The sequence below is a fragment of the Gopherus evgoodei genome, chromosome 22 (genome assembly GCF_007399415.2).
Source record: "Gopherus evgoodei ecotype Sinaloan lineage chromosome 22, rGopEvg1_v1.p, whole genome shotgun sequence".
NCBI classification, from domain to species: domain Eukaryota; kingdom Metazoa; phylum Chordata; order Testudines; family Testudinidae; genus Gopherus; species Gopherus evgoodei.
The window spans coordinates 10,494,209-10,506,967 of NC_044343.1; the positions used below are offsets into that span (position 1 = coordinate 10,494,209).

General features: G+C 40.2%; 2 protein-coding genes across 7 annotated transcripts in view; one reads left to right on the forward strand and one right to left on the reverse strand.

The window, feature by feature from the left end:
* PLEKHJ1 (pleckstrin homology domain containing J1) overlaps nt 1–12,759 on the forward strand; it is a 94,195-nt gene that overhangs the window by 51,608 nt on the left and 29,828 nt on the right. For 2 of the 3 annotated variants that reach the window (XM_030540303.1, XM_030540304.1), the window contains one exon: nt 3,205–4,413. The exons of the other annotated variant lie outside the window; for it this stretch is intronic. In XM_030540303.1, the coding sequence (XP_030396163.1) occupies nt 3,205–3,435 (231 nt within the window). In that variant the 3' untranslated portion in view covers nt 3,436–4,413. Of the gene's footprint in view, nt 1–3,204; nt 4,414–12,759 lie in introns of those variants that run through there. 3 annotated transcript variants of the gene reach the window in all.
* The window catches only part of DOT1L (DOT1 like histone lysine methyltransferase), a 96,079-nt gene that overhangs the window by 31,905 nt on the left and 51,415 nt on the right, over nt 1–12,759 (reverse strand). For all 4 annotated transcript variants that reach the window (XM_030540300.1, XM_030540301.1, XM_030540299.1 and 1 more), the window contains exons 8-12: nt 12,439–12,494; nt 8,169–8,248; nt 4,469–4,537; nt 2,625–2,731; nt 1,434–1,475 (exon numbers count right to left, since the gene is read on the reverse strand). In XM_030540300.1, the coding sequence (XP_030396160.1) occupies nt 1,434–1,475; nt 2,625–2,731; nt 4,469–4,537; nt 8,169–8,248; nt 12,439–12,494 (354 nt within the window). The remainder of the gene's footprint in view (nt 1–1,433; nt 1,476–2,624; nt 2,732–4,468; nt 4,538–8,168; nt 8,249–12,438; nt 12,495–12,759) is intronic.

Here is a 12,759-nt window from a genome sequence, read left to right on the forward strand (position 1 = left end):
TTGTACTTTTTAAAAAAGCCTGTGTTAAAACATCGGTGGCCTTATTTATAACCAACATTTCATGTATTGTTGCATCACTGCAGCATCTTTAAGGGCCTTACCATATCAAGTCATGAACCAACTCTTTGAAAGAGAGCCTAATTAAATCCTAGCCAAGTCTGTAGATATGACAATCAAGATGAAAACCAGCTGAAAAAGCATGAGTCCTGCCTAGCCACTAAGGACATGAAACTCCACAGAGCTCCACAAACACACTTCCTTGTACTTGCCAGATGAGGTTTAATAGAATAATAGAATAATAATAGATTATTAGGGTTGGAAGGGACCTCAGGAGATCATCTAGTCCAACCCCCTGCTCAGAGCAGGACCAATCCCCAAATCCCTAAATGGCCCCCTCAAGGATTGAACTCACAACCCCGGGTTTAGTAGGCCAATGCTCAAACCCCTGAGCTATCCCTTACCCCCTTAATGTGTTGATAATTCTACCAACTATAATCTCTTTAGGAACTAAGTAAAAGTCAGTCAGGTTGGATTATAGTAAACTCAAGCTCTCTCACAGTTAGCATCTTCATCATTAGCAGGCAGGAAACTGCCAAAAAATAGTTTGTCGTTAGTTCACAAATATTTGAAGACAAAATTTGGTGGGTTTTCTCCATGCTTAGTGTTAAAATCTCTCTCTCACAAATTTGAAATCAACAGTCCAAAACCCACAAACCTAACAGCTACCATTAACCCCAATCTCAAATACCATTAGAGGTCTGGTTTGGAAGACAATGACTGAGCCCTAAATTTTTATATTAAGAGGCTCCACAAATGCAAGATGTTTTCTAGATTGATACAAGAAAAGTCTAGCCATTTGTCACATGTAATTTACATCTAAGCCATCATCTTGCACCACTATTTAATGTGTCTCACTAAATGGGACATATTAAATCTCAAAAACCTCTGAGTTTTGAAATCCATGCACTGCAGTAAAGCACAGTGATCAATGACACAGGTTACAGTTCCAAGTGGATGGCAGGTCCAAAAGTAATACCTGAGGGGGCCCTTCTTCAAAAACTCCCTAACTGACAAGACTCAGTATTGAGAGACAGGAGAATTAAGCCATCATTACATTCTTAAAATCTGGCCTGTTAATGTTATTAACATTTAATAATACTTTAAATACAATGCAAGTGGAAAACTGCAAGGGGTCTAGGCTTCCCTGATACATTTTTAAGAATTATTTTATTTGGATGTGCTGTCAAAGCACCACTGCAGTCACGAGTTACTTCATTCCAATATGATTAATCATCTACAGATATTGTCTCTTGATGAGCTTGAAACATATTTCCCCATCTGCCTCTGATGTCTTTATAAGCTAATGCTTAAAATGATCATACTAGATGTTTCATTACTCTGAATACACTATAAAAAAATTAAGCATAACTTACCCTGAGTTTTGGATTTTTGAGACTAGAAAAATAGTTTTCAAGCTGAAAAGGGAAAGATAAGATAGTCATTATACATATCAGAATACACTGATGCGTAAAACATTGATTTCTAACAGAAGTACAAAATTGCAGATGTTCTGACAATTTTCCCCTTTGATAAGCTACATCAAGAAGCTATTTCCATTTCATTCTTTCTGGAAAAATGCAAATGTAGTGTAGTGGGACACAGTCCAAGCCTCAACATGGTTTATCATCTCCAATGCAGCACATCCTTATTATAAAGCTTTGTGTTATATACCTCTAGTCACCAGAAGGTTATTTTCAATTGGAGGCAAATCTACTCTGGAGATAAAATGTTTTATTTTAGTTCAGTACTATTCTCATGCATCCGACGAAGTGGGTATTCACCCACAAAAGCTCATGCTCCAAAACATCTGTTAGTCTATAAGGTGCCACAGGATTCTTTGCGGCATTCTAAAATACACATCTATAACACAGGCAAACTAGAGCAGATTTACAAAACAAGGTTGTACAAGCATGTTACCAAAATTCAGATCATGAAGGTGAAATGTTTCTCCACAAAATAAGAGTTACATTTCTACGGACTTTGTTTATGAAGCAAAAAAATAAAGGTGACTGCACAGACACATTTAAGATGCCTAGGCTAATGCTAAAGCAACTCAAAGTTTAATTCAGATTGAGAATTATCAAGTATCCTGATGCCCTAGCATGAGATGCTTCACACATTCATTGAACAGCACACACTGAATTTTTTAAAAATTTCCTCTACAGAGTCTTGACTCAGAATGAAATAGCTATTATGTAGGAAAAGCACCAGCAGAGTCAGTGAATTATAATGCTAGAGGAATTTATATTTCTTCATATGTAAGTGTATTTTGACTGGTTTATTTACATACAGACAACCACAGAGCTACACAGAATTGCATCCTTTGAGAAGCCTGCTGCACTGAAGGAATCAAAAGCTAACTATAACAAAGTAGAAGTGGAATTTGGATATGTGTGTGCATGCTAAGAGACTAAGCTGTGTGAATAAACTGTCCCCCACCTCCAAGAGCCATAATGCATGTCCATAAATGGAAAAGGAAGATCCCCAAGAATTCCAGAGTATGAGACTAAAATGACGCTTCCAAGGGAAAAATGGAAGTTTCACTGGCCTGTGTTTATACTCACTATGGTGCGATCAATAGTATGCAGGTAGTAAGAAACTGGTTTCCCGGTCCATGAAACCGACCCTTTCAGTGGTGATAACTCCACAACTCTCATTATAGTGCCAATATCTGAAGGAAAAAAAGGCCAGTTAGGAAATCAAGGTGAGCCCCACTTCCCACTCACATTTATCAAAAGTAAAAGTGACCCAGCGGTTTCAGAACTGTGTTTTAACATAGTGAAGGTAGCCTTAGAATACTGAATGCCTTCTACCCAGCCAAGCCAGTCCACGCAGGAACTCTGATCAGGTGCTCCGTGGATTTAACTCACTCACTCTCACACAAACACAAAATGATCTATGTAGAATAACACACAGAGCCCTAATGCCAAGTGAGTAAATCCTTTCCTAAAGATGATATATTCAGGCATATTATATGGTGCTAATTAACTGCTCAAACAGACCTGGAAACACTGTGGTCTAATTTATATATTTTACGTAACTCTGTACTTTTTCCACATATCACTCCTGAGTTTAGGTAAAAATCTGTGATATGCAAAATGCATATTTAGGATATACAGTGTATTGTTTTTATTCTTCTTGCAGATACTCAAGCATTCTGGAGTAAAAGTAGCTACAGTGGGCTTTCAATCTGACAATGAATCCAGCTATGCTTCCAAAATAACTTGTTCAAGGAACCCACTGACAAGACAGCTACAACAGCACAGACAAGGCCTTACTTTTGTTGGAAAGGGGTCACATATCCAGGCTAAAGCTTTGACTGCAACCAAGGCCTTAAACGTAGCTACAGAATACTATTGGATCCCATCTACATAACAAACTGTAACCACCAAATGCCTGAGTGAATGGCATGACTGTATTGGAGAGATTACAGATACTTATTTCTGCTGAAAGACGCTGATCCAACAGAGTCTGAATGTATATGAACATTATATATGGACAAATCTGAGGCTTAGGATACAGTCAGTATCACTAGTTTAATCAAACTTTTTACAGTTTTTGGTCCGTTCCAAAGTCTTTTAATGATTTTTCCCCCTCCAGCAGAGGAATTAAGACTGTCCCAAAGAAGCTGGATTACAAAGAGCTTTAAAAGAAGGTAACATTATTGTCACCAATGCAGTTTTATTAACTAAGCATTTAACAGGACAGATTTTAAAAGCAAAGCAATAACAGGGGGCAGACTATGCCCCAGCTGTGTCACACCAGGGCAAAAACTGGTGAGATGAATGCATGAAGGACCACAGAGCAAGAGAATGCACTTTCCTGTTATGTCGGGGAAATGCAGATTTTGGTGCCATGAGCTCTAAGTAGACAACATTTCCCTAAAAGCTATCTTTTTTTTAAAAAGCCATTAAGATTGGAATGAGGCCCAGGCTTAGAACACTTGCAGGCATATTTATTTGATATTGTATTTCCCATGTAAATTAGTAATTGGATGAGATTAGGTCCTGTAATTGAATTTCCATACTTTCTCTCTGTACCCAATATTTGAAGGTCATTTCCTCTGAGGCCTTCTTATCCGAGTTCCTATAGCAGTTTGTTTTTAGGGAAAGTAAACTCCGTTGCAGAGGGTTTGTGAGAGGGAGCCATTTTGGTCAGTATGCAGCAGGCTGGATAAGATTAAGTGCTGATGACAAACTTTAGCTTTTAATATGCGTGGTCTCATCAATACTCTGAGAGCTGTGACATGTCTCTCTCTCTCTGATATTTGGAACGCACCTGTCAATTTGGTGTTTAACTTTAACATACAATAGCAGCTTTCTACTGAGCTTTCCCCCTTTAAAAAAAAAAAAAAGTCATATTGAACACCATACAATCACATTTAAGCAAAGAGAAAAGCCTATCTTACCACTCAAGTTTCGACTGTTTATTCTAAAGTTTAGAGGTGCAAAAGGCTTTGAGGACACGATTCTGCCACCTGGGAAAAAAGATACAAGTGATCCAGTTACCACTATTCTTTGACAAAAACCCTTTGGAGAAAGTAGGGGCTATAGATTGCTTTATATTTAGTACCAGAATAGCAACCAAGAGCAATTGCGCTAACACCACTGAGTCACTTTAAAAAAGCTGTGTGGGGTGGGGGTGGGGGGAAGAGTGTGTTTGTTTTTGGTAAAGATATAAAAAAAAAAACCACTGACAACATCCAGCTATTCAAATAATGGTAGCACCAGGTGGCCCTTAGACAGGGCTTTTCATGTACACATCTCAAAACATTCTACAAAGTATAATTATCCCCATTTTACAGTTGGGGAAATATAGGCCCAGAGACTGTGACCCAGGAACCCCTTGCTGGCAAGGGGCATACAGGGGTTGCAGAGGGCTTAAAGGAATCTCCTGAGTGTGATATTTGCATTCTAGCTTACCAAAAGCGTGTCACCTGAGGTCTCACATAAAAGCTGATGTCACACTGATTAGCATCATTGCAAAACCCAAGCACGCTTATTATGCAAGGAGTCACGTATGTACACTGAAAATTATGTTCTTAAATTCTGTGTCCAGGGGCTAATCACTGCCTGAAAAACAGATTATCCAATTGTGTGTTTAAATGTAAATTAAATATTGTAGAGTTCTCAGGGGCTCTCCATCCACCAGTCTGAACTGAATGCTACTGAAGGATTGTGAGAACTTCAGAGAGGATGGGGGGGGGGAAGATCTTGGGTGAGTGGGAGTGTTTACTCATCAAAGGTTTGCTCTGGAATATTTGGGGATAAAGACAACACCCTTGGCACGCTTCACTGAGGAAGTACATGGACAACAAGTTTGCTTTATGCAAAAGGGATCTTAACCAGGTTTGGATAAAAATGAAGAGAATAGCGCGGGAGTGGGAAGGGGTATGATAGACTTCTTTAGACAGGAGGCTAACAGTTTCGTCTGTAGAAAATGTTATGATTTTGTTTTAAATGTAACCATGTGTTTCTAATATTCTTACTATCACTTGAATCTCTGATCTTTGAGAGGAGGAAAACAACATTCTTGTTTTCACTATAAATGTATCTAAGTGCTATGGTGTGAAGCAAAGTGGTGATCTTGAGTTGAATCTTACAACCTCTGGGAACAGTACGCTTGGTAATTCAGTGAGTGCTCAGTGGAGATGGGGCTGGACACCACAGGGAACACTCACAGGGTTCAGGGGTTCCCATCACTAGCTTGTGCAGAGGAAGTGACACTATACAAGGCAGCACTTGTGTTGCCAGAGGCTGGTGATTTCAAAGAGTTGATCCACAACAGGCACAGGCAAGACTGCTTCACATTAAGGGCAGGTCGTGGTGAGGTGCCTCACAACCCCGGATACCACCAGGGAGCGTCACAGAGATGAAGTGCCTTGTTGAAGGTCCTAGGAATGTAGGACCGCAAAGGATCTCCTGGGTCACTGAGTCCAGTCCCCAGCCACCAGCTAGAGTTGGGAAGAGAACCCAAGTCTCCTGATTCCCAGTCCAGTACCCTACCTACTGGCACATGATGCTTCTATTACATTAAATACAAATTAAAGCCCAACTCTGAAGTAAAGCTAGAGAATCAAACATACTGAAACTCTTCTGGCTTTGGCTGGTTTGTGTCACAGCTATAATGTTGTGGAATTTATTTATTTTATTTATGCCTAAGCTTGGCCTCACAGGGAATATTCCTGGGTAAGTTTCACTTCCACAACTACTTAGAACTGTGACAGCCCACTCTATACATCTGCCTTACAAGAGTGGTTAAATAACTAACTATTTTTGTACTATTTGTCACAACCAAGTTAAATTGTCACGTGTCTGAAGGACTGAAGGGCAGGAACAAAGTACCCCAGCCAAGTTAAAGACCATCGTGACATCGCTGGACATTTCCAACTGCTAGCTTTTACAGCCCAACTTGTCAGGAGAAAAAAAACCCTGGGGATTTAACGGTAACACTTTCCATGTTCAAATATTACCTAATTAATACTCCACACCCACATGACATAGGTAAGTATAACGATACCCATTTTAAACAAGAGAAACGGATGGCCTGAGTGACTGCTCAGTGGCACAGTACAACTCAATTCTGGCGATTCTGGCTTCCAGAGCCATGCCTAATCCATGAGACCACATGGCCTCACAAACTACAATTCACCTAATGAATTTAGTACTAGTTGAACATGCTGAATTGATCTTGCAGTGTGTCTATACTAAAAACAAAACCAACAACCCATACACCCCAGCGCAGTGAGTTTCTCAGCCTGGGTCAACTGATTTGGGCTTATACTATGGAGCTAAAAATAACAGTGTAGCCATTTGACCTCCGAGTGAGCAGCATGGGTCTCAGAGTCCAAGACTCCAGCCAAAGCGGGAATGTCAACACTGCACTATACTACCTATTTTTTGCCCTGTAGCACAAGCCCCAGTTAGTTGACCCAGACTCAGATTTGCTGCCACAGGTTTCATTTTGCAATGTAAACACACCCTTGGAGACCGAAACCTTATCTCTGCCAGAAGAGATACAGCAGGAGCAGAGGAAATGCAAATTGCCCCAGTCACCAGTGTCCTTAGTGCCTGACATGAAAGGTCACCTATAGGAAGAGAAGGCGTTCCAGTCTCCAAGTCCATTTAGATCTTGGTCTATTTACTCAGACAAGAGGTAAAATCTCCAATTAGTTGCCATTGTGGTGGCTGTCCACAAGAATGGAACCCACCAACCTGGCTTCAGATGACTGTAAATATATCATCCCCACCACCACCGAGGATCTGAACCCCACAGATAGATGCAGAAGGATCAGTTTCCTCATTAATAACCCCCTGAACCATCCAAACCCAAGCGTATCACCACTGGGATAGTGCGTAATAACCAGAAGAAAAAATGACTGAACAAAACAAAATGAGACCAATCATTTTGAACAGCGAAACTGAGTGAAGTGTGAAAAGCAAACTAGGATGAAAAGATTAATGGTTTAGAACTTTCAGTGTTAATCAAGGGTTAATCAAAATAGTTCTTCCATCTTTTCTAATCTGTGGGCAAATTTGTAGGACAAAGATTTCTACCACAATCCTTCACTGTTTGGTTGTCAATGCGTTTTTCTACACAGCACAACAAAGGGCTCTGCAGACTGTAGTTTCAGAAGCACTGATCTATGGTGTTAGTGCAGGTTAGGAATTTTTAAATATAATCTTAGTATTATTTTAAGTACAGAACAAAGCTCCTTGAGCTTTAGATGTTGCCAAACTTGCATATAAAAAGAGTATTTAAAAGCTGAAAAACACATTCAGGATTAAATATTCAAAAAACATTATGAAAGGTGCTGCCATGGAAATGCCCTTCTGTCATAGAAACAATTTGCATTCATATATGACAGGAACATTTAAAACAACACAATAGATCTTCTGGGGTGTCTCATGATTCCAAAAGACTTTTAAACTAGAAGCTGGTTGCTAGAGATAGCAAATCAGGAACAGACAGCACGCTGCAGCAGCTAGTAAACCCTGAATCTACTACTGCACAGCAAAAAAAAAAAAAAAAAAAAAAAGGCAGAATATTCAGCAGCTCCCACAGTGAACAGGAAACCAACGGAAAAGAGTTTAAGTTCGATTTGTTACCTTCCTTCATGTTTGCAAATCGCTCCTTCAGTTGGTGATCCACCTCAGGACCAAAGGCAAAATTATTCACAAAAATAACACTGCAAGATAATAGTCTAGTTATTAAATAGGAACAGACAAACGGCATCTTATTTTACACACACTGCTACCTCCATGCAATCAGCTACATTCCATGAATGATGCTCATGGTTCTGAAACAAGAGAATGCTATATATCCTGAGGGCATATAGCTATTTTACTCGAGAAACAGAAAATTTCTACTTGCAAGCTACACAAAGTAATAAGCTATAAATAGTCAGTATTCACAGTACTTATTTGCTGAAACGTTACATATTCATCAGATCAGCTGTTTCTGCACCATGAATTCATAAGTTAAGAACTACACTAGCAAGTTTCACTATTATAATATTAAAAAGTATGTTCATCATGCCTCCATAATGCCTGGTGGCCTTTTTACAGTGCATATGAACATACCTACTGCTAACATGTTTATGACACTTGTTAAACCAAACTTAAGGAGCGGTGACAGCCCATCTTGACAGATACCTATTGAATCCAATTATACCTTTGGTAATTTGAAGACGTATTTACAAGTAATAATTTATTTACAAAATACCCCCTGCCCCCACAAATGACGGTGAAATTCTACAGGCCTTTTCACAAGGTTAATACTAAGGCATTTAGGTTGAAAATCTTGTTCTCTTAGCTCTCTCTCAACAAGCCTTGCTGTCCCTAAGGCTGTCTTCAGCTCTATCCTACACTGGAAACATTTATGTGTCTTCCGTGGTTGAGGGATTAAATCTTGCAAGGGGCTCACCGCCCCCCCAAAAATATTTAAGCCTTGAAAAGAGAAAATCAAACAAGTTGCAAGAAGACATGGCCATGTAAAGATGAAAAGTGTCATGAAGTGGAAATAAGAGACCTTCAGCCACAAGCAACAAGAAACAGGACATATTACAAATGGAGAATACACGTTACAGTGGGTGTAACTTTGAAAGCATTTAACTTTGGGTTGGATATTGTATTTCCAAATGTTTTCTATTCCCACTGGCTTCAGTGGGAAATAAGGATGCTTGACACCTCTCAGAAGATATTCAGCGCTTTGCAGGATCAAGATTTTCAGGACTTTTTTCAGCCAATGCCATCTATTTTATAAGAATTTATTTCTTTGCAAGTGAAACTAATTTGGATTCTTCTTTCCCCTTCTGGTGCCTCCATACACCATACACTTAAAGGACACTAAGTTTAAGAGACAAAGCCAAAGCTATTTAAAAGCCACAATTTAATAAAAAAAAAAAAAAAGGATCTTTGTTCTGCCCACACCTGCTCTTACAAATATGGAAAACTTTTCTGGCAAGCAAGACCAGTATGGGCTCCTTTCATCCTGCTTCCGACCCCTCTGCAAAAAACGTCTCCTGAGCATGGCCACATGTACTAAAGTCACTAGAGAATTTGAAGGGGAAAAGAAATAAAGTCCACTGAAATCTTTTTTAATGTTCATTCTGATGGAATATTTACTATGCACATTGGAGACCAAAATAACTTGACTTTCCCCTTATTTGGTTTACTGCCTTTTCAGTGCAGAATGCTTAACCACAAGTGCAGACAGTATGAATAATAAATGCCACACAGCTTGCTTAAGCATCAGCGGTTGTGAGAGCACAAATATGAACGAGAATTGTACATGTGCAAAAGTGAACATGCATTTTTAGGAGTTTGAACTTTTGGAACTCGTATTATCTGCTTTGTTAGAAGCACAATTTCAATCAGGTAAGTGATGCTGTTGGATTGAGGATGACATCATAAAACCCTTTAACCAAATGAAATAGCTAGGAGTGCTCTTAAAAATATCCAAGTGGCTACTATCATCATGAAGGCCATCACCTAGGATGCTCACGTAGCTTACAACAGAAAATGAAGGGGGAAATTTCACTTTATTAGGAAATTGACCTGGGCCAAAATAGCAATTGATCAATCAAAAAATTCTTTAAACAGCAGATGCTGATCAATTTGCATTCACAAAACCTCAAATGACCAAGGCTGTAGGACGAAAAATTAATTTTTTGCTTTAAGAACTTGTGGCAGGGAGGAGATGGTTGTGGGCTGGTAGGAGGACAATCAACTGCATACTATTCAAAGTAACAAAGAATAGCATCATTTACTGCCACAGTGTCTCCATGTGCAATAGGAAACAAACAATCTATAGCAGAGGTCTGCTCAAGGCTAGGCCTGATCTGGACCCAAGCCCAAGAGGGTCGAATCAATTTCCAACCTGAACCTGATGCATTCATGCTGCCGCTGCCTCTTCTCCCAGGGATGCCTCGCCTCCTCCTGTCCTTGGAGTCAGTGCGGCAGTGGGTGCATGAGCCAGTGGCTGCATGCCCTGCTCCTGCCAACAGCTGCCCCCATTGCATTGCTTGTGCTGCAGAAGTGAGAGGTGCTATGACTCCTCGGCACACTCACTCCATTGCAGTGTACGTGCTGCTACGTAACAGTGGCCAGCAGAAGCAGGGTATGTAGCCACTGCTGCACCACCCCACGGGCCGGAGGAGAGCCAACCCTGGAAATCAGGTTCTGTCGCGTTGCAGAGCTCTCATCTAAAGCCTACATTAAAAACTGTTCCAAAGAAGCAAAAGAATCCTGTGGCACCTTATAGACTAACAGACGTTTTGGAGCATGAGCTTTCGTGGGTGAATACCCACTTCGTCGGATGCATGTAGTGGAAATTTCCAGGGGCAGGTGTGTGTGTGTGTGTGTATATGTATATGTATATGTATATGTATATGTATATGTATATGTATATGTATATGCAAGCAAGAAGCAAGCTAGAGATAACGAGGTTAGTTCAATCAGGGAGGATGAGGCCCTGTTCTAACAGTTGAGGTGTGAAAACCAAGGGAGGAGAAACTGGCAACTAACCTCGTTATCTCTAGCTTGCTTCTTGCTTGCACACACACATTATATATATATAATGTGTGTGTGCAAGCAAGAAGCAAGCTAGAGATAACGAGGTTAGTTGCCAGTTTCTCCTCCCTTGGTTTTCACACCTCAACTGTTAGAACAGGGCCTCATCCTCCCTGATTGAACTAACCTCGTTATCTCTAGCTTGCTTCTTGCTTGCATATACATATACATATACATATACATATACATATACATATACATATACATATACATATACATATACACACACACACACACACACCTGCCCCTGGAAATTTCCACTACATGCATCCGACGAAGTGGGTATTCACCCACGAAAGCTCATGCTCCAAAACATCTGTTAGTCTATAAGGTGCCACAGGATTCTTTGCTGCTTTTACAGATCCAGACTAACACGGCTACTCCTCTGATACTTGTTCTAAAGAAATGGAAGAGAGCTGGAAGGAGTATAGAGGGATGTGTGTGTAAAGATGCAAACAACTAATAAAGCAAAAGCAAAACCACACCACACTGCATGGCTGGGACAAGTCTACCCACAAATTAAAGGCAGCCCAAGAAGTCTAATTGGGATATATAATGAGGCAAAATTCAGCCTGGCAGACGCCCTTCCTGAGTGTGCTCTTAAACATGGTCTTGGAAACCATCCATAATTTGCCACAGCCCTGAAGATTTTCAATGAGCCATTTTGTCAACTGTTTCCCATCTCTCCAAGAAAGGGGGTGGTTTAGGAGCACATCTGCCATTAACAAATGTTTCTTTTCTATCCATTATGTGGTACATGATTAGTATCTACTAACGAGGCTCTAGGAACATGAAACCTTTCACAAAAATGTAGGAGTGTTTTGAACCATGACATTTCCCTCTTCAGCAGCAGTATGCTAACAGTTTAAAAAAGACTCCATCTCTAAATACAGATCTTCAGTTTGCATATTCAATTATCCAAGAGGATCAATGCAACAGAATAGCCAATTTCATTTAGCTCAGCCTTACTATCAAGGTAAGCAACTGTACCAGCCACTCAAGCTGGTGCTTATGCCAGAGTCACTGACAGACTAACGGAAATGCAAACATAGGAGGGATCTACTCTAGCTGTGCAAGAGGAATTTATGCTGGGAACTCCAGTTAATACTTCTGGGAATACATGAAAACCCATTCTTCCAGTCAGGTATCAGGCTCCCCATACTGCTAGCATGGAAGCTCACATATATGCTTTAAATATTAGCTATAGAAATTCTGTATTACGAGTTGGCCATTCTCCCAATTTCCATTATGATACACTGACAAATATTAGAAATTCATAAAGCCAAAATCAGCTGTTCTACTGTACCTTGTGTTTGCAATTCTTTCTTTCCATTCTTCTGAGAGGAAGTCACCTCTTTCCAGCTATAAAAAAAATAGACGAAAATTTGAATGTCTCTTTCAGCTTTGTACATGGCAAGGCTAACATACTAGACACAGTGATGCTAGTTATGAATAGCGCCACTTGAAATCTTCAGGAAATGCCTCAGGGAGAAAACTACCCCACGTCCCTTCAAACAACTCCACTCACTCCCCAAGACAAGGAGAAGCCTCCCTTTCCACTGCCCACTCCATATATCCCGATGTCCTTTTACCCTCACGGAGGAGCTAATCAGTTACTGCCCAACAT